The sequence below is a fragment of the Neospora caninum genome, chromosome VI (assembly GCF_000208865.1).
Source record: "Neospora caninum Liverpool complete genome, chromosome VI".
Classification (NCBI taxonomy): domain Eukaryota; phylum Apicomplexa; class Conoidasida; order Eucoccidiorida; family Sarcocystidae; genus Neospora; species Neospora caninum.
The window spans coordinates 296,559-323,039 of record NC_018392.1 but is presented as its reverse complement, the minus strand read 5'-3'; the positions used below and the strand labels follow the sequence as shown (position 1 = coordinate 323,039).

Sequence of the window (26,481 nt, the reverse complement as noted above, 5' to 3'; positions counted from 1 at the left end):
CTGGTGACGAACGATGCTGCCTCCGAACTGCAGCGAAAGGAATGGTTACAGTTGTGGTAGGACAGCGACTGTTTCCTTCCAAGTACACCTGGTCTACCGGTGGCACGGTCTGTGAGAGGGACCCTATAAGACTTGCACGACTCGTTCGCTACGGCACGCTCTTCCTCTCTGCATCGCGACTGGAGGGGAGAATGTTCAGCAGGCCGCACAGAAGAAGCACAGAAGCATTCTTTGTTGAGAGGACGAAAGGGTAAGCGAGAGGGGCGACCTGTCGAGTGACAAAAAGTGCTTCTATGCACTGGCAAAAAGACGGGGCTCTCAGCGCGAACAAATGAACTGAGATGAAAACCGGCAAAGTGCCTCCATAGGACTCCGTTTGAACAGGCTTGTGAAATTACGAGCGGGAAAAGCGGCTTTTAAATGAGAGTTACGACACCGTAGTATTACGAGGCCCTGCTGGACGCGCCGAGCCAGAGTATGAACAATTCACCAGACGACCACTAGTAACGGAAGTTGCTGCCAAGGAACTCACGCATCAGCGGACCAATGCGGTTGATTGCTAGGGTGGGCAGCCAATCCCTATCGCGTCCACAGCCTTCTGCTTTATCAACATGTTTGAAGATGAAAAGCACAAGCAATCACACTTTCCCGAGTGCGGAGCTTTGAGAAACCGACCGTTGCTGAACAGGAACTCGTTTCCTGGGTATCGTGCAGCCTGCTGTCCAGTCCAGGAAACTGAAACTGAGAAACACATAATTTCTTTGCTCTTAGTTGCACCCGAAAAGGGAATTAAAGTTGCCGAACATGGCACCAGCAGGTGGGAGAAAGGGAAAACCTCGAATCTGATTTTCCAACCTTTCTCCAGCAAACGGTCATTCATTGCTAATGCTCTTAAGTTAGAAGAACGAAAAAGTCAAGCAGATGAATACACAGAACCTGCGTTGCGTTTATAAGCAGACGAACAATATTTGTTCGCTGGTAAAGGAAAGCAAAGAAGCCTTCTTTGCCCGTAGCATGCTGATGAAGCGTAGCTGTTGTTTTGTTTTCCCACTCGGGGACCCTTCTTTTTTGGTACGACTTACAACACGAGTGCCGTCTGTCGTAAAACGTCTACAAGATGCGTGTGCTCAACTGGTAGCTGAAGGCCTTGTCATAGGTGTCACGGTAATTTAAAACTTCTCTCATGAACGGTGGATCTGTTTTAGACACAGCATGTTTAGGTCAACAAGAGCCTTCAGGTTCGTCCACACACGGAATCGTCAGGAGATTTAGTTACTTCCAGTCAGGCGGCGGCGTTCGGAGTCACGCGTTTGGTACCCATGACCTCAAGGTGCGTGCCTGTTTTATATATTTCGGTGTTCAAAACAGTCGCAGCAGCGGGGACTTTCTCTGGCTGTGACGGAAGCGTGCATGTCCTCAACTGTCGGCTTGGTACCTGTATTTGCCGAATGGGCCACCTCTATGTTTCACGTCCCTATCTTCCGTCACCCAAAACCGCCGAGCAGATCAGGATCTCTGAAACGCGTGATCAAAATATATGCATCTTGAGATGTGCCCCAACAATGCACCTGTTTCACAACTGCGTTCAAAAGTGTTGGAGGAGTGAAAACAACGAACATCTCTGCGGACATTCAGTAAAGCGACATGAGAGTGGGCAAACAATCGCACGACTGCTGCGTGGTCATGCACGTCGCACGATGCGACCTGCTTTGTGATACACGTAGTAAGGAAGCATCTCACACACAGACGAGGTTTTCTCAGAAACTCCTCCGCTCTCGGCCACGGAAGACAATCCTGCCAGTTTTTGTCATTTTGGCAAGCCCGTGGGCCTTTCCTAACCAAAATAAGTTTTTTTCTAGCAGACTCTCTGGCGTTTTACCAGTTATCTGCCACTAGACATAGAGACTAAAGGCTACACCACTATGTGTATGACGGCACGTCTCCTGAAGAGCTGCGCTCAAGGCTATATGTGGTTCTCTACATTGACTTACTCAACCCTCGGAAGGGAAAAGTGTTTGCAGGACACAGTGGTCTCACGGGGCTGACGGCGGCCCGTCCCAAACTGCAGTGCCTCGTCCTTCCATGCGTGCCGAAGAAAACTAAATGGGTGATGCTCTCTGTTCCTGTCACGGGTTGTGTGCTTCCGACCCAGGTGCACCTTCTGAAAATAGTGAGGTACTTCAGGCACTGTGCGTCCAATGTCGGTTCGACAAGCTCGAGGCTTTTAGCTCAGCCGGTCTCGCACCTGGAGATCTATAGTCCAGTCACCTGCCCCCAAAATCGACTTGCCAACCTTCGAAAGAAAATCAACCGCGGATTTTGAGAATCTCGTACTGAGGTGACCTGACTCTACACGAGTTCCCCGATTTCCTGCATTGACTCACTTGAGAGGTAGTCACTGTCAATCTGCAACGCAGTGCAGCTTAAGGTTGTTTAGAGGGAAACGGCCCCACGAGCAAACACGCATGCAAAAGTTTCCTGTCTCGGCAGAGAAATCGTGTTGCGGAGCTGACGAACCGTTTGAACCCGACCCTCGAATTCCACCGGCTCCCGTTAAGGAGGTCCCTTTTGTGAAGAAAACGGAGCACTACCTTGTAGCTGCTTCTCAGCTGGGCCCCGAGAGTCTTTGTCCTAGACTCCGAGAAACCTATCCATTATCGCTCTTGAGGCGTGTCACTTTTTCCTAGTGAAAAGCAGCTTCAAGAGGTGACTGACACAACGAAACATGACATGTGAGAGCGATTGCGAATAAAAACGACGGCAATACTATAGCGGTCCGGACGGCTCTCTGAAACGACCATGTAGTCCAGCATTTGCACAGTAGCGTAACGTGATCTTCATACAACACTAATTGATTGCCTGCTTGAGATAAAACTCCGTCTGCTTCTAGGTAGGCCAGCTTGTCTCCCAATTCGCGACACGTTCAACAATTTGAGAATCGTGGGATCCAGATTACGGGCTGAACTGCTAGAGTCACGACGGACCCGTCAACGTCTTCCTCGACTGTCTTGTGTTGCGGAAGACAGCACGGGTAGTCAAAAAGCTTATAAAGATTCTGGAATCTTAGTTTTTCCTTGTGGGAATACACCGTGTTTTTCTCACGCAATATGCTAAGCGCTGCTTGCCATGGAAACCGGTCAGTTTCGAGACCTTGGTCGCCTCTTAGAGGATGAGTCCTCTCGAGGTGTCGGCACTCCGCATGGCTTTGTTCCACCGGATTCCGCAAGTCGTCATGGAGACCCTCACCGGGTTGACGCACAGGATCTGACCACCTTCGCACCCGTCAATGCTGACTGTCTCGGCGAAGACATCGCCCGACCGGACGAAAACGAGGTTCCGGAAAGAGCCGCAGAGCGGCCTGAAACGGTTGATCCAGTCGAGTCACCATTGCCAGGAGCTCCCATTCCAAATGTATACGCAGCGAAAACGATAAGCGGTGGGGTAGCCCACGATGACATGCTCGGCCACAGGAGACAAAACGTCCTGAATGACGAGCAGGTGAGCAAAGAAGCGGAATTACGAGAGAGTCTGTCCAAAACAGCCCAGCATCAAAAACACTCTCACTCATCCAGTGCACACGTGAAGAGTGACAACTTTTTCGGGAGGCGGCGTTTCCCCTACACCTATCTTTCAGGTGGCCACTACGCGTGGTCTCTTCAAGGAGCTCGATGTAGAAGCCAAAGGACTCCTCGACCCCAACCAAATTGGTACTCTACTTAATACACTCGGGTGAGTCAACTGCACGGCACCACTTGGACTGCAAAGAAACCAATCGAAAGTAGGGAGGGGTGGCCTGTCCTGGCTGCCCCGGCAGAATTGTGGACTAAGCTACTAGCAGCCAAATGATCTGACAGCTACAGTTCCTTGACTCGTGTCACACAGTACGCACGTACATATCCGCACGCATCAATATATAAAAAAAACGTGTAGGCACCGATCGACAAGTTTGCAGATGTTTGAAATGATACGCCAAAGTAGCGCCACGCAACCATCCGGGATGTACGGCGCTCAGAGCAGGAGAGATCCCTGCGCCAGGCGAGTCTGTCACTGCTGTAGTGTCGGAGTTCTTCGTTGTCTGACATCGGATAGGTGTGGAATAGCCAGAAGCTGTAGAGCCGTCAGTAGGAGCCCTCAGACCACATCATCCATTATCCAGTGTTCCTCGGAAGCTTCAACTACACCCCATAGCGACCGGGCAAAAGCATCTTTCGCCAGCTCAGCCGGTACGCATAGCTCAAGAGCCTTGCAAGTGATAACCCGTTCAGTCTTCTGATTTCAAGATGTCAGAAACAAAGCGGTGTGTTAGAAATGAGTTTCGTTGGTCGTCGTACGCAATTTCCTGAAGCAGTTGTGACGTTTTTGAGAATCGATCTATTAGGTACCAATTGTCAGAGGAAGAGCTGCAACAAGCAATGGATGACTATGACGTTGAATATGAAGACGGTCTTAATGAAGACAACCTCGTTCAGCTCGTCGAGGTACACCGGAATACTACGAAAACACGATCGGCTCTTCAAGAAGACAGCATATAGAGCAGCACATCAACACGTCTGCACGAGTAGGACCCAACAACTGATCTTGTCCCGAGTATTCATCTTTGCACGACGCTAGTTTTTGTGTTTCGTCCCCAAGGCAGCAAACACTGTACCGTCTCTGTGGCTGATAAGTTTTTTCACGACCAGCAGCAACATCTTGAAGAGAGAGCCAGAGTCCCCCTTGCCGGTACGGAGGTGGTATGTAGCTCCTGTGCAGCCTTGTGTTCACCACAGCGTCCGTTTCGCTCTCTGCTCGCTCGGAGGAAGATCCTCAGCATCTGTTGTACGATACCGTGAACTTTACCACATCGTGGTCCTTCCCACAGAGCGGCAGCTCTCATTTGGTGTTGCAGTCACACGGAGCGTTGGACGGCATTTTTCAGGAGACTGAAGTCCTCCTTTGCATTGTGATGATTTGTCATCAGGAGGTGGAGGCTAGTACAGTGCAGAAAAGAAAACTTTTTGAGGCCTTTGCTTTAATGGACGTGGACAGTAGCGGCATCATAGATATAGCCCGGCTACAGGCGTTGCTGTGCGGGACAGAGGGGGGAGGAGCAGAGGATGTACCGGATCCCCTATCTGAGGCCGAGTTCGCCTACTTCATGCTTGAGGCACGAGCCATGAAAGATGGCAGATTTGACTACAGGAGATTTGTCAACGACCTTCTTTTTTCCAAAGCTCCAATTGAACCTGTCGGAGGCAAGAAAAAAGGCAAAGGGAAGAGGAAGAAAAAGTGAGTGAAGCGCCGACGGCGTTCTCCACAGACACGGCAGCTGATCATGGACGATGGTGACGGTGGCCCTCCCCAATCTCCGAGTCTCCCACGGGAAACGGTCTTCGGTTCGCCCCCTAACGTCTCCTTCCATTGCGATCACAGTTTCGTGGATGAGACGGCGCTCTGGAAACTGCGCGCCTCAGTCCGAAACCTCTAGTCTCCGTTGCCGTGGAGAGCAGACACGGCAGCACGCCAAAAATATTGCCAACTTTCAGACACTCCTCTAGATCCTGCAGCACTCCCTGGTCCCTGGAGTCGGAGCGCCGAAAGCGATTGGCGAATGACCGTGAGCGACGACGCCATCCTCACTGTGCTGGTGTGGGTGCTTGGATTTGTCGCTTCGTACGTTCCTACATGAGTTACTTGCGGATATGCGTCACGGCCTGTTCTACCACCCCAGTGGTGTCCAGTGAAGACACTGTTGCAACCATGTTCCGTTTGTTAGGCCATCTGACACGGGTGCTCTTTCGTGCCCCCTCTTGTTGAGATACATATATTTAGAAACATTTTCTCGTACTGACCGACAGTTTTCTCCCTATACACAATATAAGATACCGGTTTGTAGTAGTTCGAATAGAAGGGGAGAGCGCCAATGTGAGGTGCGGCTCTAGGCGACATGATGGATTTCTGTTGGTGCCTCTGTGCAGGGCGGTGCCGGGAACACACCGCCGCTCGCCCGTTGTGTCGCACACCCTTTGTTCGTATATCTTTCACTACGATTCGAGAAGTGCCCTGTCCGGCGGCGCCAGCTGGACACGCAAGACTTTGCATTTTTATCGTTGATCTTCTTCACCGGTAGCTCAGACTGGACCTTCCAGCTGTTTACGGGCCTTGGCCAGAGCTGTGCCGCACAGGGAACCGGTTGAGGCCGGCCTCATTCTGATGAAACAGAGCTGTTCGAGGTAAAAGTGGGAGTGCTTGCGCACCGGGGTAGACTTGCGCGGCTTCAGAAGTTCCATGGATTGCGTCGCAGTCCGAGGTGTTTCGTCTGCGTTTGCTACGGAGCAACACAACCGTTTGGGTCCACAGCGCCCGGCTATAAAGTAGCGACGTCCTTGCTTAAGAGACGGGACTGGATCGCAAGCCCACTAGTGTGCTTCGATTCCGTTGGCACTCGAAACTTAAGTTAGATGCATGTCCGTTCTTCGATTTTGGAATGGACTGAATCACCTGCTTCAGACTGGCTCGGGCAGGCAATGTCACATCCACGAGGGAGGTAGTCCGACAACCGCTGACACACTCATCCCGGGTGATTTCTCGGGTCCGCACATGAAACAGCTGATAATTTCCGGTGGTCTACAGGTCAGGCGGCATACCTTTATTAAAGTGGTCTTAGACCATCAGTGTGTATTTCTCTCGTCTGCCTTGTACGAAGTCCATTTGGTGGAGCGCGAAGCCACACAGTCCAGCCTCGTACACACCGTCCCGTCTCAGGGGTGGTGATACTGGAGCTCGTCCGGTCATCTTGCCGCGGAGAACCATGAGTCAAGCAGGTGTAATTGGTAAGCCACGTCGCGAAGCTCGCGGCGCGAATTTGCAGCATCTCGACCCGTCAATGGCCCGTTTGGAATTCCTGGACCCTCTGTATCACACACGAAGCGCGACTTTCCTCGCACCCCACAAGCGGTTCGGCTCCGTTGGTCACCGCTGAGCAGCAACACTCTGCCACGGCGCCCTCACTGCTCGGAGCTTTTCACAGTGTAAGCGAGGTAAAGTTGCCAGCCTGTGCGGATTGGCGGTCTGACCCGACGCGAGAGCGGGGAAAGAGACGATGTTCCCTGGGAACAAGGCTTGAGACAGAGCGGTCAGAAACCGAAATGGAGACAAGGAGAAACGAAGTTGGTGCCATTCCGCCTGTTTCTCTCTTCCCATGTCTGCTCGTTCGGCCGCCGCACTCCCCAGACCGCGGTAAATGTGGTTGGAACTCGGCCACAATTTTTTGGCTCTTTGCCGTTCCGTGTTTTGTCGTTCGCTGGTTTGTGCCCAGCTGCGTACGTTTTGTTCCCATCTATGGGTCGAGGTTGCATGAGCACACACTGGATTTTACGTTTTGCCTCTCTCTTGGTCCACTGCTCCAGAACGCCACCCTCGTGGTCCCTCCACCCCGACGCCGACAGCCGGCCCTGTCTCACAGACAGCCGTCTATGGCTCGTACGAAGGCTATCAGAAGCTGTCCTCTTAGTTTGATTTTTTTGCGTCGCGTGTTTCCGTGTTTGCTAGCAGGCGGCCGGAGTGGAATTTGAATCTTTCCCCTTGTGTGTTTGCCAGGCTAGCCGGAGGCGCAGTAGCCCGCCCGCCTGACACTGCGCCTGCGGAACAACACACGCGTGCGTTTTCCCTTTCCTGGCTCAATCTTCGTTTTTTTCGATCACCTTGATTCTGACCGAAGCGGAAACTGCTTCCCGCGGGAACAGTTTGCCTACCAGAGATATCCGAGACGCACTTCCGTTCTACCGCCCGTGCCGCCTGCAGACCCCCGTGTAGCCCCGTGGCAAAAGGCCTGTGTAGGGTTGTCTGGGACCGTGCAACCGAATTCACGGAGGAAAGTTGACATCCTCCCGTGCTTATTGCATTTTTCCTTTTGTCACTTGTCTGCATCCGTTGTGGTGTGTTTGTTGCTCACTGCCGCACACAAACCGCGGGTGTCTCTTCCCCCCGCCTGCGCCGTTCTCCATTCCATAATCACTCTCCCAGTTGGGAAAACTCAACTCGCGCCGGTGGCCTCTCCGTCTCCATTCGCGATGGCAGTCTTCACAGAGGCTGCCGCCCTCTGGGTGCGGGGTGTGCTCCTCAGAATCCTGAACGGCCATCCAGAGCAGACCGCCTGGCTAAATCTCGCTTACTGGGAGAGTCCCCAGCGCAGCACGCAGGTGGCGGCGTTCTGCTCGCGCTATCTCTGGGCAGGCGCTGTCGTCTACATGGCAACGTGGGTCCTTGTTTCTCTTCTCTTCAAATCCACGAAACCGGCGAAGCATGACCAACAGAGACGCGCTGCTGAGGACAAATGTGGCGAGAGACGCTCCCCGCCCAGGCCGCCCTCTGCGGTCCTCATGGTGTGGAATGCCATCGTCGGCTTCGTTGCGTTCCTTGCCATCGCCGCTCTCGTAGGTGGAAGTTCAATATCGGTGTACCCCCAGAGGAAAGCCGTGGGAGACAGGTTTAGATACACTAGATACACGTAGAGAGGAAGAAGAACAAGGGGAGAGGTTTCTCGCCAGGTTTATATACACTAGATATACGTAGAGAGGAAGAAGAACAAGAGGAGAGGTTTCTCGCCAGGTTTATATACACTAGATACGCGTAGAGAGGAAGAAGAACAAGGGGAGAGGTTTCTCGCCAGGTTTATATACACTAGATACGCGTAGAGAGGAAGAAGAACAAGGGGAGAGGTTTCTCGCCAGGTTTATATACACTAGATACACGTAGAGAGGAAGAAGAACAAGGGGAGAGGTTTCTCGCCAGGTTTATATACACTAGATACACGTAGAGAGGAAGAAGAACAAGGGGAGAGGTTTCTCGCCAGGTTTATATACACTAGATACACGTAGAGAGGAAGAAGAACAAGGGGAGAGGTTTCTCGCCAGGTTTATATACACTAGATACACGTAGAGAGGAAGAAGAACAAGGGGAGAGGTTTCTCGCCAGTCCTCACCTTCTCATCCAGCCTCTGCTTTTGCGTGGACAACAAGTCGACGCATGTCCATCCTTTCGAAGATGAGCTGTCTTGTGTCTCGTTTATGAGGAGGGGGGAGAACGGGCCGAACTCGGCCGACGCATGCAAAGATCGATAGAGAAGTTTTCGTACGCAGCTCGATACTCTGGTTCAAGTACGAGGTGGCCGAGCGTTGCTGTAGCTGGTATGCGCACTCGAGAGATGGTACGGGTGACAAAAGGGGGATAGATGTCTTCGTAGCCTTGCTGGTAGTCGGCGAAACGCAGTCTCGAAGCATGGCCTCCCGCTCCGCAGGGGTGAGAACACTGGGCGACAAGGATGGCAAAAAATCGCGACTGCCCCACGCAGAATAGGAGTAGAAGAGACAAACTTCAGAAGGCATTCAACCCTAGTTAAAGGCAGCTCTACTTTGTCCCGTGCGTCCATTGGTTTCCCAACCACGCAACAGTGAGCTAGGATCTGCGACGGAGCCGTTGCCACGGGGTAGGGTAGCTCTACGCACAGATCTACAAGCATGTGTATCGCGGTTCCCTTCTCAGGTCGAAGACGACTCGTCCATGTTTCTGTCGCCGCTCTTTCGCCTGCCGACCAGTTACCGGCCTGTGGCCCGGGCGGTGGTGTCTCTTGTTGCCCCAGTCACTTTCACTTTCTTCTTCGCCGACACTCTTCTCTGCCTCGTTTTAGAGGGCGCTGGCCGCACCACGTTCACACACTTTGTCGGCCATCTGTATCTGCCTCTTTTCCTAAACTTCTGCGTGGGAACGGGCCTTCCGGCGGTCCACACGCTCGCCCTTCTCCATCTCGCCGGCGTCGCCTTCGGGCGCACACTCGACGTCGCCTCAACAGCAGCCTTCTTCGCGTCCCTGTCCCTCTCGCGCCGAGAGGAGAGTCTCTCTGCTCCAAAGGGCGGCTCGGGCTCGGGGGAAGGCCGCGCTGAAGATCCCAGCCACACGCAGAAAGACGAAACAAAGCACGCAAGTGAAGAAACGGGAGGCCCAAAGACGGGAGATGCCTCCAGCGCGGACCTAAAGACACTCGACTCCGACGCGTAAGAGGAGAGAACACACACGAGAACCTCTGGCAGCGACCCAGACGGCAGAACAGAGCGAGATGCACATATTGAGATCCACAGCTGCGTGGTGTGTCTTTGGTTAGAAAAGGAAAAGCTGTCGAGTGATCGACAGGCAGCTTTTCCACTTTTCAGACTCCCGCAGACGCTCGAGGTGGCGACAGGGCCACGACGCGAACTGCCGAGGAATCGAGTAGAGGGGCGAAAGACACCAGACACCAAGTTTCTTCATTGCCATCCGCTCTGAAACGCTGTGTTTGTTCTCTTCCCTCGGGGTGTTTCCAGTGCACTTGCTTTGCGCACGTCTGTCTATATATATATATATATGCGCGTGTCTCCACTTCGGACACTGAAGTAGATAGGGCCTCATGCGGCATCTCTCTGTTTTCGGTGTGTTCGTGGAATTTTGTTTCCTGAACGGCTTCAGGGAGGGCGGTTTTGGCCGGGCGACTCTGATTCGGTGCCATCGCCTCCTGGAGGTTGTGCAGCCGTGGGTCACTGCTGCCGTCTGCCTCTGTGCGTTGTACGACCCGACGACGAGTCTTCTTCCTGGAGCCGCTTCGATGTGGACGGCCTGCAAATGGTAAGCGATCAGCTGGGGGGGCAAGCGAGAAGGTGACGTCGGGTAGAACGACAGCCGACGAACGTGGCCGTGGCTGAGTTGAGTGGCAGATGAGAGGAGCTACACCCTTCTTTTTTGCACGAGGTGTCGTGTCAGAAACGACGCACTCCAAAACTCCAACTGTATCTGCTTTTTTTATTGACGGCCGTTGTTGACTATCATGGATACGCATTCATAAACGCCCCTTGTTCCCTGGCTCTCGTGGCTGTTCCCTGCTCGCACGGTGGGATGGCTGCCGAACAGGGTTTGGTTTGCCTGCGCATACCGGCTAGAAAATGCGGTATGTCCTCCCCGGAGCACATCGTCGTGCTGTCTCTTTTCCTGGCTTCGTAGGTAGACGTTGTTTCGCGGCTTTTGAGTCTTCTGGTGTCCTGCGCGGCGGCCGGACACCCCGTGTGCCATCTCACGTGCTTTAACTTTTTTACCGTCCTTTCTGTGTAGCTCTCGCCTTTTTGGTCCCACCGCCACTCCCCGTTTCTCTGCTGTCCTGCGTCCAGGGGTGTGGGCATGGAGATTCTGCTCTCCTACTACTCTCTGAGCGTGTATTTGAGTCACTACCACCAGGAGCTCCGGGCCTTCATGTTCGCCTTCTTGATGTATTTCCACGTCTTCGCCTTCGTGGGCATTCTGTTGCTTCTGAGTCACCCGTCGGCTTGGCGGCTCTTCTTCGAGGTACGCGCTCTCGGAGCCGATGCTCAGTTCTCGAAACGAAAAGAGCCTTGGGCGACGCACTCACGCGCGGAGAAAGACAAGCATCTCAAACTGGAAGGAAAGCACGGCCGTGCGGCCACATGACGGGAGCGAGAAGAGAGGGAAGAGAGGCAGCGAGCGAGCACAGGAGAGCGCGAGAGAGAGAACAGGATGCAGAAGGAAAGGGCGGGCAGAGGCGGAGTGGAACGGCAAAGCGCGACAAAGTAAACGGGGTGCGGAAGAGGGGAGAGGACGAGGACAGGCGGTTAGCAGACATCTCGCTTTTTTGCTCGTTCGAAAGTGTGGCAGGCATGTGGGTGCGATGGGGCCGAAGATGGAAAGTGGTGCATGCACACCTGGTGGAGGAAGCTGGAGGCTGCGCTGCGACTCTCCGTCCCCCGCGCTTCCGCGTCGGCAGTCTTGCCAGTGCCCTCCTGGGTTGTTCTGGATTCCGGACCATCTGCGGCATCGATCATTTCCTCGGAAAACTTCTGTCTCGCCTCCGGCTTCACGCACGCAACCTTTGTCTTTCTCCTCGCATCCCTCGCGTTTACCCAGGTAACAGGGTTCTACATGGTCGGGGGTCTGGGCATCACTTGCGGCGCACACCGTCTCTGGGCGCATCGAGCGTACAAGGCAGCTTTGCCGTGGCGAATTGCCATGTTGATTCTCAACTCCTTCGCCAATCAAGGCTCCATCTATCACTGGGTAAGAGACGCTCATACCCACCGAAAGACAGCTTACTTCGCCGCTCCTTCAGGCTTTCTCTCGGCCATGGTATCCGTTCATATACGTGTATAAATTTCTGTGTACAAGTGTGCACATATGCAAATATCCTCGTCCGTCGAGACGCCATTTGGGAATCGATGCGTCTTGTGTGAATACACGCGCAAAGAGCATCTTTGTGATGATAAAAAAACGGTGCAAACACACACCTGTCTACAGGTAGCTAGAGAGAACAGAGGGGAGCCTGAGTTATAGCCGCGTGTGAAAATGTGGCGGATAAGTGTCGGAGGCGTAGGGAGGCTGTGTGGAATTTTCTTTTTTTCGTTTCTTTCAGTCCCGTGATCACCGGGTCCACCACAAGAATTCAGACTCAGTAGGCGATCCGTACAACGCGACCAAGGGGTTTTTCTACTGCCACATGGGCTGGCTGCTGTACAAGAAGCCTGCAGAAGTCTCCATTGCGGGTAAGAGAAGCGAAGGAATTCCCGTTTTCGCCATTCACTACATGCGGGTCTTTTCCAGAGACGCCATCTCGCAGGGAGAAAGAGACAACCTTTTTCGGACTTTGACGACTCGTGGGTTCATGGAGGCACGTGTGCCTTAGCCAAGACAGAAGGAAGCGCTCTGGTTTTGTGTTTTCCCATCCACGTTCGCTCGCTCAATGAAAGCGAAGCTTGGAAGGAAACGAATTTGGCGCGCCACATCTTTTGTCGCCACCGACGAAATCGAGACAAACTGCGCTGTGTTCTTTTCCTCTGTGGAAAAGTCTTTGTGCTTCCATATATATCTATATATGTGTGAGGCAACAGCGAGAAACGCGATTCTGTGTTTCCGCCGGGACGATATATATATATATATATATATATATATATATGTACGAGCATGCATATGTATATGCGTGTAAATTTGTGAGTACCTTGGGCAGGGAAAAAGCGCGGAGTCGGAGGGAAGCCGAGTGTATGTGGCTGTTCCTGCGTTTTTCTGGTTTTTTTTTTTTTAGGAAGAGACATTGACTGCAGCGACTTGCTGGAGGATCCCTGTGTCCTCCTGCAAAAGAAACTCGACCCTTGGTGGAACCAGTTTTTCTGTTTCGTCCTCCCCGGGCTCTACGGCTACTACGTGTACAACAGCTTCTGGCTTGGCTTCTTCGCTCACGGTCCGTGCAAAGCGATGCTGTCGAAAAGGATAAAAACGTTCGCTCTCTGTAGACCCTTTCGGCGAGAGAGGAAATGACATTCAGGAGCATATCTTCGAGCAAGGCGTTTTTTTTTCGGGTGTCTTTACGTGCACCTGTGCATGTGCATGCATCCACACACGCATGCGCGTGTGTATTCAAGTGCATCTGTTTAAGGGGTGTCCTGGAGAGCGGGGATGGGCAGGGCCACTCCCGTTTTCTCGAAGCTTAGTTCTTCGAAAGAGCTGTTTTTCGGTCTCTGAAGGATGCGTGTTTGCCGTCTGTGTGTTTTCGGGCTTTCAGGAGCGCTGCGCTGGTGCATGACGTTGCATGCAACCTGGACTGTGAACAGCGTGGCGCACTTTTGGGGCGACCGACCGTATGCGCCGCAGACACGCCCGAGTGAATCAATTTTCACTGCCTTCGTCGCCGTCGGCGAGGGCTGGCATAACTGGCATCACATGTACCCCTACGATTACGCCGCTGCAGAAGGCGGCGTGTTCGAGAACTACAACCCGTCGAAACTGGTCAGAACAAAGCAGAGAGATCGACACAGCCGACTCGCCTCTGTTCCACTGTTCACTGTCTCCACATATAAGGGCCCGCAGGTCGTTTCGTACCTATACGCACCTATCAAAACACCTCAATATGCGTACAAAATGTATACATATGTATACATATGAATATGTATATGTATATATATATATATGTATGTATATATTGGCGTGTTTGTATAGATAAATTGATGGATAACAAGGAATGCGACGCTAGTGCATTTGAGTACGGAAATCGCCCCTGCGAAGGGCAATGCAAGCGCGCCTGTGATTTCTGCAGTGTGCTCGCCTAACCCTTCTCCGAGACAAGCGCATACACCGCTTGTAACGCGCCGGGCCACCTCCGTATACTTTTATATGTATGAGAGTACTTACGGTAATATTATCAAGCGTCTTTCTCCAAATAGATGTGATGGAAACCTGAAGTTCGCATCGTGGATGCTTAGCCGCAAACTCGATACATGCGTGTGTGGCTGAATGGAAGTGTACAGCTTTTGCACGCGTTTAGGATCGTGTGGAAAACGTTGTGGTGTGTTGGGGCTGTGTAGGTGATTGATACGGGCGCTCTGTTCGGGCTCGTGTGGAACCGCCGCCGCGCGACAACGGCGTGGCAGAGGGCGAGAGAAAAGCGCGACGAGCTGATGAGACAGGAGGAGGAAAAGCTGTTGCAACGTTCTGGAGCGGACAAGCAAATCATCTACATGGAGTCGATTAAGCAAATGTTTCCCGCGCGTGTGTATCGCGTCCACACTTTCGCCAACCTCGTAAGGCGGTTCTCGCGACTTTGTGTTCGCGATGACGCGCGTCCTCCGTCTGACGTCTTTTTCGCGGCACATGTGTTTTCTTTTTCCTTCGCGCGTGGTGGGAACTGCCGGCGAGTGTGTCTCCTCTTTTCGCTGCGCGCGTCTCCAACTGGCCTTTCTCGCTGTCTTTCGGGTCGTTGCCTTTTCGAAAACCTCCCATCGACGTTTCTTCTCTTCCCTTTTTCATGGCCCTCTTCCGTCGCTTCTTCTCGGCCTCCTGGTCTCTTCCTCACGCTCTGCTTACCCGTTCTTTTCGCCGTGCACACCCGTTTCACAGGGCACAGCTGCCTTGCTCGTGTGTGTCCCCCCGCTCAGGCGGTGCTCCTCCGAGACGTCCTTCTCGTCGCGGGCCTCTCGTTTGTCGCCTACCGCTTCCTCGGCGTCGCGGCGCTTCTCGAGCTCCTCGCAGCTCCGTCGCCCTCGCCCCTGCTCCGAGCTGCGCAGTTCACGCTGCTGGTGGGGCTTTCTGTGGCCTTTGCAGCCGCCACAGGGACGCTCTGGTTCGCTCTCTTTGTGCACGCGACCGAGGCTGCCAATGGCAAATTCTCCTCCTCGCCTCTGCTCAACCACGCAGTCGCGGCTTGCATTCAGGCTGCCCTGCTCGTCCCGTACAAACCCAGACGCGCGGGCGAACCCTTCGAAGCTCCGGCTATCAGGCAAGTCCGGAAGCAAGACGAAATATGCCGGAAGGAAGGGAAGCAGTGGAAGAGAAGAAATCAGGAAGAAAGCGAAGAACGGGAAACGCGCGATCGCAGTTGAGACGCAGTGTGTCTCCTTTCTTTCTGTACCCGCGGTTACCGTGATCCGCGTGTGGGGGTTAATGACCTGCGCGTGTGAAAAGAAGTCGTGCTTAGTCTTTTTTCCCTTTCTTTCGTTGGTGCGCTGCGTGGTTTCGCGTTTTTTCGGCGAGTCTTCCCCAGGGACTGCGCGGGCGGGGCTTTTCGGGTTGTGATCCCTCAGTGCGCTTCCGGCTCCTGTCCCCGCTCTGTCCCCCCTCACCTTCAGACCCTGTCTCTTCGACAGTTGCTTCCGCTTCGCCCACCTGGCAGGAGCGAACTGCTGGCAAACGAGCTTCTTCACATGCATCGGAGTGTTCGCCGCGCTGGCCTGGCTAGCGGGATCCCAAGGCTACCTCAGCGAGGTCCTAATCTTCTACGTCGGTCCGTACCTTGTTTGCAACGCGTGGATGGCGTACTACTACGGCCTTCTCGAAGGCGGAGGCCCCCGTAAGTCAAAACCCTGGCAAACAGTTTCATAAAAATTCAGAAACATATATTCATTGTGCGGAAAAAGAGTAGTAACTCAGTCAAATCTCCCAAGACGTGGAGGCATCCGGGTGACTTCGCCGTCGCTCTGCGCGTCCTCATTCAAACCAGCATACATGAGCATCCATACACCTGTATGTATATATGCATATGTATATATGTATATATGTGATGGACCGTGTACTTTGGAAGCGATGGGCCGGGCGTTCAGCTGCTTGGCGAGCACCGAGCGTTTCGTGTGGAGGCGAGTCTGTGCCCGTCTGTGTTTTTCTTGTTTTTCTCCCGCAGACGATGTGACCAATGAAGAGAACAACGTGAATTTCAAAATTGCGGCGCCTTCGGCTCTCCGATGGATGCGCGATGTCAGTGACGAGCGTCGGCGAACGCGGAAAGCCCATCGCGGAGGTCTCCTGTGGAAGTGGATTGACCATCTCCACCACGAACTTCCCAAGAAACACCTGATCCAAGCTCTCACATACGAGTAAGAGAGACTCTCAAGCTTCGTTCACGGGTGGCTCATGCATAGAAACATAAATCCATAAAAAAACTATATATAGTCATCAACTATATTTATATAGTTATCAATATATTTATATAATATATATATATATATATATATATATAGACGTTTGTAACATGGGGAGTGTCGGGCGGTCGTTGGGTCTTACCTGGACACCTAGGTGTATCTGTCTCCGTCCATTTTCACTCAAGTGTAGCCTACTGCTTGGTCCCAGCCTCCTCGTTCTCCTGTGGCAACCCATTCCTTGGAAACTGTTCTTTCACGGTCTCTCGAGATGGCGCCTACCTCTCTTCTCGAGGTCATCAATCCAAGGCAGCCTTACACAGAGTGATGGCTGTATAGCTATGCAGATGCAAGGATATATATATATATATATATCATTGTGGATCGTTGTGTGGGTGTATTTGCAGTGTTTCTCGTCAAGGGTTGGGTGAAGCGTCGCGCATCCTTCGTCAGCGCCTGGCAACAGCCCCCGAGTTTTCGACAGAATCGGATGCAGAGCTCGAGACGGAGGCGACGCGCGCTTCAGGACTGGAGGAAGAGATCCTCTTGGCGCAGGGCGATGAAGGCCAGCTGAAAAGTGGAGACGCGAAGCGGAAAACCTCAGTGTTGGCCCCCAACGAAGAGCTGAAGAGACGCGAAGCAGCGGCGGCGCTTCGCGCATGTGGCTGTTAAAGGCGAAGTAACATCTCGAGACACACACACACACACACACACCGGGGCGTTTGCAGGACACCAAGAGAGCGAAAGATGTTTTGTGGAAAGGGAAAACCGACGCGTTGTGCATTAGTGTGTGTGGCTGCGCCGAAGAACCGGATGCACAGCCCGCACGCGGGGAGTCCTTTTCCCCGTGGGGATGTCGGGCACTCCGGGTTCCAGGCAGATGGAGGATTCTCCAGGGAGACAACCTGCGTTCACAGCCTCGAGAGGCGCACTGCTGTCCACAATTGTTTCGCCTGGTGGAGTGTGCCGCTTTGTCCCGTTGTGTCGAGCCAAGAGATCCTGCAGACACTTCCGAGGAGTGTGCTGCCAAACTACCGGGGCGGTCTTCTCTCTGCATGCAGAGAGCTTGCTCGATCCGAAATAGTCATGTCTCTCCGATCTTTGCAGAGTCCAGGCTCTCTCGAAATGAAGAGCCCCGTGTGTCCCCCGCCGTTATGACGCGTCGTTTTGTAGACAGCAGTGTCTTTGTTAAAAATGGAACTTGGCGCCCAGTGTAGACACCCCGCAGTTGTGTGTGCTGTCGGCGCCGGACTGCCCGCGTGGCGAGCTCGAGAAGGGGAGGGGCGTATCCCCAAATCACTCTTTAACCTCCGCATGCGTTTCATCGTGCACTTCTCGAGACGCGTTCCAGGACAGGCTTCCGTTCGCCTCTCTGAGCCTCGACTTCTCTGAACAAAGGAAGGAGACGGATGGACGCATTCAAACGTCCAAGGTGCATGCATAGATATAGACAGATATATTCATATATATTTATATACATATGTATGGTGTGATTTTGAATGTCTCCACATGCACGACATGCATATGTATATATATATATATATATATATATATATATATGTATTAGTGGGGAGCTGAGGGAGGAGGGGTGACGCGGAACTTGTTCGCTTGTTCGGTGTCCTTCGCCGCCAACGGAGACGTGGTGTCTGAGTTTCTTCTCCCAGGGGACAGGCGGGGGGCGTCTTCGCTGTTTTCCCCGCTGGAGAGAATTCCTAGCTCCGGAAGTTTCCGGAGAGGTGTGGAGACTGGGAGTGTGTGTCCTACGTGTTAGAAAACGCGAGAAATGCCAGGGAGAGAACGCATCCTCTGCGGTTGCGTATGGAGCACAAAAGCCTGCTGGCGAGGAAGACTCCTTGGCAGTTTCTGGCCCGCGGCTTCTCGTAGTTTTTCTTGTCTCAACCGGAGACGCCTTTGTGTGTCGGGGTAAAGGGAGCGCTTTCTCCAAAGGGAAGGCGGCAATGGCGGCAGAAACGCTTCAGCCTTGATTCAGCAACGCAGAGCTACAAACATATGCACGTTTCCGTTTATGTATTATTTTTCGGTACGCCCGCACGCTGTAGACGTCGAAAAGCGAGTTATTTTTCTGCATTCGCAGAGGCTTGTTGCTCGGAAATTGAACCTTCCACCAAGGGAAAAGCGCGTGGCCAGCCCCACACGTCTCGAGAGGGCAGTGCGCCCGTCACTCGCGAATGCGCGAGACAAAAAGAAAAAGAAAGGGGGGCCCCGGTGTCCCAGTTTATTTTTCCACGTCGCATGTCGATGCATTACGTACACCTGTGCATGCGCATAGCTGTGCATTTGCACGCGCATAGCTGTGCATTGCAGGCGTACGAATCCTTGTCTGCTTCGACCTCCATGCAGCTTCTGTTTGTACTCTACGTTCGGGCTTGTGGTCTTCTGGAGGAAGTGGGAAGTCCCCGCAGAAAAAGGGAGAGAAGAAGTCCAGTGTTAAAGCAGAGCGCGAACCTCCATGGATGCCGTTAAGTAGGTGTGTGAATGTCTCCGAGGCCGTGGCCGGTGTCTTCGATGGCGTCGACACGCGCAGGCACTGTGCGCTTCATAAGCATATGTATATAAATATGTTTATGTCCGGAGGGGGTGCGCAGAGAGAGCGGGGGAGAGTGCAAGTGGCATGATCCTCAACCTTTGTTCGGAGAGCGGCTTTCGAACTGCAAAGACTTTCGCCGTCTTTCTCTTCCCGCGAGCAGTGCATCTGCTGTCCCTGCGAGGAAGAAGGCAGCTTTGCGCGACGAGACAAATCTGTCCGCCGGCACAGGCCAGGCACCCCTCCGCTCCTCAGTCGCCTCTTGTTCCACACACAAAACCACAGAAAAATCCAAACGGATGCCTACACAGCTCCGCTGCAGAGACAGCTTCTGATCAAAGGCACAAACTCTCACTTGCCGACACAAAGAAAGTATTCATTATATATATATATATATATATATATATGGTAGGTAGAGATAGGTGTAATTGCACGTATCGTGGAAGCACGCATCTCTCTCTGAGTGTCTTTCTCTGTCAGTCTTGCTGTGTATTCTTCTGCTCTCTTTCTCCTAACGTCTCCCGCGAGCGCAGAGGGGAGACGAGACGAGAAAGCAGCTGCACGCCCCAGTGATCGCAGGTCAGATAACTACTGGGAGTGGGTTATCTTGGGATTTTAGAAACAGGGTATTTGCATAACTCTCTCGAGACAACTTGCGCCTTTTCCTACTCGGCTCCTCTCGCCATTGCGCGCGCTCGCCGTGCGTCTGTAAACGCGGTCACGCGAGAGGTTCCTCCACTCACAGAAATGCGAGAGGAAAGGAGCCTGCATGGCGACGGCAGAGTCGAGCGTCGACGCATCAGGGAGGGATGACACGAATCCTGAATGATTGTTTTTAACTCTTCTTCCTGTAATACCGGCAGGTTTAAGGCCTTTCGCTAAAATAAAACAAAATTATTTGTTTCATCTTCAATCAATAATCTCTATTGTGGCGGAGAGGACGGAAATGAAGATCCCCAAAACCAGTGGAGGCACAAACGACATGAAAGTCGTGAACAAAACACCTCTGCGGTGTCTTCGATGTCGCTCTGCTGAGAAGGGCGGATTCGTCGCCATGCGGCAGGGACGCGACGGCACTTTTTACCGGCGACAGAGAGTTAAAGAAGCGAGAAAATGAGACGAAGACGCAGAGGAAGATTACGAGGCCAAGGAGAGAAGCAAGGAAGAAACTACAGGGAGAGCAAGAGGTACAGGGAGCGATAAAACGGAAGAGAAGAAGACGGGAAAACGACAGCGAAGAGAGAAAGAGAAAGCAACAGGCAGAAAAGAGGAGAGAGCGGGAGAAAAGAGGAGAAAACAGAAAATGCCGAGAGTGTTCTCCCTCGACGGGTTGGGCCGAGCAAGCTCTGCATTTTTCTTAAAAGCCGAGACTGGCCTTTCTTCTCTCAGCCGGTCCGTTGCCACATATTTAAGCCTCGGAGTCTACATCTGCGGCGTTTGGGATCTTCCCTCCACCGGGCGAGAGAGACACTCGAGCCATGCACTCGGTGAAGGAAGGGAGCGTCAAACCGACCTCTTCAAAGCTCGACTGCAGCATGTCGTACACTAGCTCCTGCACGACAGAATCCAGAAAGAACAATGAACTCCCCGAAGATCGAAAGATGTAAAGAAGCGATCCTTTCCCAGTGCCAAGGAAGGCGTGAAACGTGGAAAAGCTGGAAGGCCACATCTATCTATCTATCTATCTATCTATCTATCTATATATATATATATATATATATATATATATATATATATGGGAATATGTGGAGAACTGTTTCATGTCAGTGCGTTTCGACAACAAAGGAGAGTTGAGGCGGTGATAAGAGATCTCTCTTTGGTTTGTGTACACGGCCACAGAAGGAGGCAAATGGACAGGAGACGAGGTGTCGGCGCGAAAGACGGGGGCCGCGTCTCAGGGTTTTGAATAACGAAACAGGCAATGTCAAGGAAGCTGTCGAGTCCTTCGATCTTGGAAAGAGGCCTTGCCTCCTGCTCTCCTGACACTTTTTACGCTAGACTTTTTGGCGAATGTCTCCCTTACGTAGAAGGTCGTGGTAGGCTGCCAGTCCAGCATCGCTTTCGCCTTGCTCGCGTCCCCAAGAAGACTTTCGACCTCTGCAGGGCGGAAGTAAACCGGCGACACAGAGATCAGTTCCCTGCCTGTGTCCTTGTCCAAACCCTTCTCATTTAAGCCTTCGCCCTCCCACCTGAAAAAGAAACACACACCAGCCACCTCTCGCCGCAAGATATGCCTATATATTATTTATATTTATCTTTATATATGAGTGCATGCGGTTTGTCTGTCTCCAGATCGATCTGCAGGTAGGTGTACCGCGCCACATCTGTGCACTGATGAGGGCGCAGACGCTGTCTTCATCTGCGTCTCCACCACCCGAACGGCGCCTCGGCTTCCGTGCATGCAATTCGTTTGAGGTGAGATAGGCCAGGGGCGCCTGTCTCCGAGTTCGGAATCTCCACGCGTCCGGCAAAAGTGGAAAGACGCGCCGTGGAAGAAAGGGACACGAGAGAGCGTCTCGTTCTTGCCCCGTTTTGCTTACTCGACGTAAAGGCCAGCAAAGCCGAACGCAATCTCGCAAAACTCCCGGACGGAGTGCTGCTCGCCTGCATTTGCAACAAACGAAAATGATGGTCCGTTACAGTCAAGGAACGAGGCGACCCTCCTGTCGCCACGCAAAACGCGACACTCACATCGAGATCAAGACGCAAGCGAACACATATGTGCATGTATGTATGTATGTATATATATATATATATATATATATATATATATGCATATGTATATGCGTGGAAGAGACAAAAGTAGAGCCACACACACTGTGTATACATAAATGTGAGAGAGTAGAGGTGGAGTATGAAGATGTCGCGTTTTAACGAGAGCGGCAGCGAGAAAGGAGATTGACCTGTTGCGATAACGAAATCCTGGGGAGCGTCCTGTTGCAGCATCATCCACATGGCCTTGACGTAATCCTTCGCATGGCCCCAATCTCTCCAGCTGTCGAGGTGACCCAGCACGAGGCGATCTTGGACCCCCTGAAAAAAGGAACGCCGGAAAAGAAACAGCATCTCTCGGCGAGCTCGCGGCATACGGTTATCTTCGCAGTCATTCGCCTCCTTCGTTCACGTTCTCACTTTTTTCCTGGAAGTGGTGCTGGAGTCTACTCTCTCGTTCTGTATCTCTGTTTCCTTGTCTTTCCCTCCGTCTTTTTCTCTGTCTTTTCCCCTCTCTCTTGTTCTCTCTTTGTCTCTCTCGTGTTCTCGCTCACGTGTCTTCTCTCTCTCGTGTCTTCTCTCTCTTTCTCTCTCGTGCTCGTTCCCTTTCCCTATCTTTTTCTCTTTGTCTCCTCCCGCTCGTCGAGCTTCACCGCTCTCCTCGCTTCTCACAGTGTCTTTCGCCTGAAGCCCCCTGATGTTTCTCTCTTTTTGCTTCACCTTAACAATCTGGGCAACAGCCCTCGTGATTTTTCGAGTGACGAAGGTCTTTCCGCGTCGAGGGCTTTCGTGGTTGAAGAGAATTCCATTGACGCAGAAAATCCCGTAGCTCTCTCTGTAGTTCACCACCGTCCAGTACGCATAAAGCTTCGCAATGCCTGCCACAGCAAACAAGAATAAAAGACGCGTCGCTCAAAGAGGAAACCCTCCCCGGTCTCTTGCTCTGGGACGAAACTGGTGCTGCTTGTCTCTTACGTGGAAACTTGACAAACTCAAACGGATATAGACAGATCTGGATAGATATCCACGCATTCACATGGAAAACTCGCATATGCATATACACATGCACTTACTTAGAAACATATATATATATATATATACATATATATATATATACATATACATATATATACATGTATATATAGACAGAGAGACGTGTGGATAGACCCACGCGGCTAGAAAGAGAAATAACATGTACCGAAACTCATGAGCATATGCATCTCTACAAATTAGAAATCCCAATCACGAATTTGTGTTTGAGTCGTGAGTGGTTTGGTGTGAACGTTTTTTGACTCTTATTCTTCCTTGGCCAGCGTCAGACAAACGCGTTTCTTCCTGGCAAGGCTTTTTTGTTGGTCTGCGGCCAGGGTAGACAATTCTCTCGCGTTTTCCCTGGCAGGCTGGCTCTCAAAAACGATCGACTTGAAAAGGCAGCGAGGCGCCCTCAGACCGCATGCGTTGCCAGTGTTTTTTGAAAAAAAAGCCTACCGTAGGGCGAGCGCGGGTAGAAGGGTGTCGTCTCTGACTGTGGAGTCTCCTGGACGCGACCGAAGAGCTCCGAAGTCGATGCTTGATAGCTGCGCAGCAACACGCAGAGAAACGGACAGGTGGGTCGCCCATCCATACCGCGTATGGACACACAGAGAGAAGAACGCCGTACCCATTGTCCTGTTCTACCTGCAGCATCAGCGTCTGAATCTGCGCCTGTGCGTGTGGATGCCTCTCTTTCTTTTTCTACAAGCATGGAGGTCCAAACACCGATACGTGCATGTTCACATTTACATATCGACACAGATTTTGATGTAGAGAGATTGGTTGATTGATGGATAGATGCGTATGTCCATATTCCCTAGAGACACTGCGTGTGGAAGCACATCTAGAGACCGCTCAGAAGAAAAGCCGTATATATGCTTGTCTCGAAGTACATAGACAGATAGAGATATCAATATATAGGTGTAGAACCACATATTTATAGAGAGACGTGGATAGGGAGATAAAAGCAAATACAGCACGGTGCATTTCCCGGAGGTCCGCTGTACATGCGGTACATCTCAGCACGGTGGCACAGACGAGGCGCGCTGTCTCTGTCAGGGGACGCGCAAGATGAAGCGTCCAGATCTCTTGAGGAGGTCACAGGCCTCTTCAAACGTGCGCTGAAGCTGTAGTCTCGTCTGCCGCCTTGCCAAGAACGACAGCGGTGCTGAGCGAGGAGAAGCTATAGCGCTGTTGTGCCCCTCTCACGAAAGCGACGAGGCGCTTTTTTCTCTGCACGACAGAGCCTACATGCGAGTGTGTTTCGAAAGACCTGCCGTGCGCACAGCCTCCAGCAGGCGTAGCGTGCCTAGGCCTGTGACCTCCGAGGTGTATTCCGGCATCTCAAAAGACACCTTCACGTGGCTCTGCAGGGAAAAAGAGGCAGACTCGAACAACGCTCTCGACGCTCACCGAAAAATACAGATGCAGGCACATACTGTAGATGTGCATATATATATATATATATATATATATATACATAAATCTATATATAGAAATAGATAAATATATACATATATATATATATATATGTACGTGGCCGAATTCCATATACGCTCACACGCACATGCGGTCCGGCACCTCTTCCCGCCACCATGAGACTGAAACTGAAGACACTGACGCGAAACTATCTACTCATATATATATATATATATATCTACAGAGATGACCGTGTTTCCGTGCAAGCGCAGAAATACTCCTTTACCAGCTACATCTATAGATATAGATACGCAATTTTACACGGATATACAGACACAAGATAGAAAGGTCGATGCATGTGTATCTGTGTAGACGGGCACGACCTCGGACGCTGTTCGGAGAAGTGCGCCCCGCCCCAAAACGCGTTCCTGTCTTCCGTGTGTGGAGGCGTTTGCATGCATCTGAGCAGACACCTCCAGAGAAGTGCGTCTGAAGGCCCCCCCCCCGAAGGACGTGCATGCAATCTCGTTCACGCATGCAGGAAAAACCCTCTCGACGTGAATGCTCGCCAACCCGATCTCCCACGGCGTTCGTGAGGGCGGATCGCTGTTTCGGTGCGAAGAGAGAAAGAAGATTAAAAACACTCCCCAGAATTTCAGGCCTCGCCCACTTGTGCAGCAAGGTTGTAGATTTCATGGGGCCGAACAGAGGCGACGATGCTGAAGAGGCAGGAACTGTCCAGCAAATCTCCGTGATGCAGCTTCAGTTCTGTGGGCGAAACACAGAGAACATGAGGACGCACGCAGCAGTCCGTTACCAAAAACGGGAAACGCCGGCAGCATTTTGCTGACGCCAAATATGCACACGCTACAGCGAAATGCCGTACAGGAATAACGCGAAGAAAACCAAAAGGAGCCTGTTGAGAGACAACAGAGAGAGTGTCTCCTTGAAGGGACACAAAAACCCAAAGTCCTAATTCTAAAGTCCTAATTCTAAAATGTCCTAGGTTTTGCCTACGCTACACATTTATATATACGGATCGTGTATGCAAAGGCTCGGACTAGTACCCATTGATCCAGCTCCAAAAAAGGTTTTGCGGCGTATGTGCTATATATATATATATATATATATATATATATGAGAGTAGTGGGTGTTCCGTATGTCTCGAGTGTGCCGCGTATCTGCGGACGTGTCTTTGCATCCAAAACTGCATGCACAGACACAGTGGTGCGAGAATGTCGAGAGGCAGTTGTGAGCAGAGAGGTCTGCTCAGTGAGCAGTCCAAAGAAGACTTCACGTTTCCCCCCCCCCCCATCCCGCGGGTCTTCATCTCGCGTGTGTGCGCTGTCTCGAGGCCGAAATACGACACTGTGTACCAGCAAAGTTGTAAAGGATTCCGAGAGAGTCTCTTCCATAGTGCATCTTTCCCTATTTCCTCAAAATATGCAGTTTTTTTCGCAAGTAACCGGCTCCGCAGCTGTGCCTACTGTCAAAAATGTGGTCAATTCGTTCGGTATTGAACGTACTGCACCGGCGCAAAATGCCGTGCACTTCGTAACCCTTCTCCAGAAGGAATTCGCTGAGGTACCTGGACAGGCAAAACACAAAGATAACAGACAAAAACACGCCTCTCGACGATGCCACCGTTCAACAAAGGGACTGAGAGAATGGCTCTGCACGCATATTCACACACACATAGCTACATATGCATCTAGTCCTACCAACATATCTATCGATCTGTCGATACACAGACACGTAAGTCTAGATGTCGAGATGTATACATATATATATATATATATATATATATATCTACTGACGTTGCCTTACAGATTGCTATATGTATATGTAGACAGATAGACCTACAATGGGGTGCTTCCAGACGCCCTGTGAAAGTGTAGATTATACAGATCTGACCCCATTCTCAGTTGGAAGTTCGGTGCTTACGATCCGTCTTGGCCAGTAATGCCTGTAATAAGCGCGCGCCTCGGTCCGTTGTCTTCCATGTTCTCCGTGGATCCCAATGGATCTGACCGTTCTCGTCTCCGTTTCAGCCTTTCCGCCTCTCCATCTTGGTCGGAAGCGTCTCGCTGCTCGTCTTCCCCAGCCTTCTCAGGCGTGTCCTGGCCTCTCTCGCTCTTCCCTCGCTGTGTGCAGTCGCGATTCTTCTCGACAGGGCGGGGGGTCATGGCGCCCGCGAAGAGAGGCAGAGAGTGCAACCACTGGGCGACAACTCGGAGTCGCGGAGAAAGGTAGACGCGAAGAAAAGCGGTAGTCCCGCACGCGCACGCAGCTGTTTCCAAAGGTGCACACGCCCAGACGGCCAAAACGAGCAAAAACACGTATATCACGTGGCCGAACACAGGG

General features: G+C 52.1%; 2 protein-coding genes across 2 annotated transcripts; one reads left to right on the top strand and one right to left on the bottom strand.

The window, feature by feature from the left end:
• Positions 1-3,126: 3,126 nt before the first annotated feature.
• NCLIV_015790 (putative fatty acyl-CoA desaturase) lies at positions 3,127-17,081 on the top strand (the record flags this gene model as incomplete). Its single annotated transcript, XM_003881771.1, has 18 exons — positions 3,127-3,498; positions 3,635-3,729; positions 4,379-4,478; positions 4,961-5,268; positions 7,534-7,637; positions 8,059-8,414; positions 9,523-10,031; positions 10,480-10,635; positions 11,172-11,346; positions 11,923-12,072; positions 12,425-12,554; positions 13,091-13,246; positions 13,568-13,791; positions 14,367-14,582; positions 14,937-15,322; positions 15,582-15,847; positions 16,175-16,367; positions 16,817-17,081. The coding sequence occupies 18 exons, from the start codon at positions 3,127-3,129 to the stop codon at positions 17,079-17,081; spliced, it is 4,161 nt and encodes a 1,386-aa protein (XP_003881820.1).
• A 3,281-nt stretch (positions 17,082-20,362) lies between these two features.
• On the bottom strand, positions 20,363-26,303 carry NCLIV_015780 (hypothetical protein; the record flags this gene model as incomplete). Its single annotated transcript, XM_003881770.1, has 10 exons — positions 20,363-20,506; positions 20,978-21,143; positions 21,495-21,558; positions 21,858-21,987; positions 22,339-22,544; positions 23,155-23,243; positions 23,950-24,065; positions 24,788-24,885; positions 25,644-25,705; positions 26,062-26,303. The coding sequence occupies 10 exons, from the start codon at positions 26,301-26,303 to the stop codon at positions 20,363-20,365; spliced, it is 1,317 nt and encodes a 438-aa protein (XP_003881819.1).
• Positions 26,304-26,481: the final 178 nt, after the last annotated feature.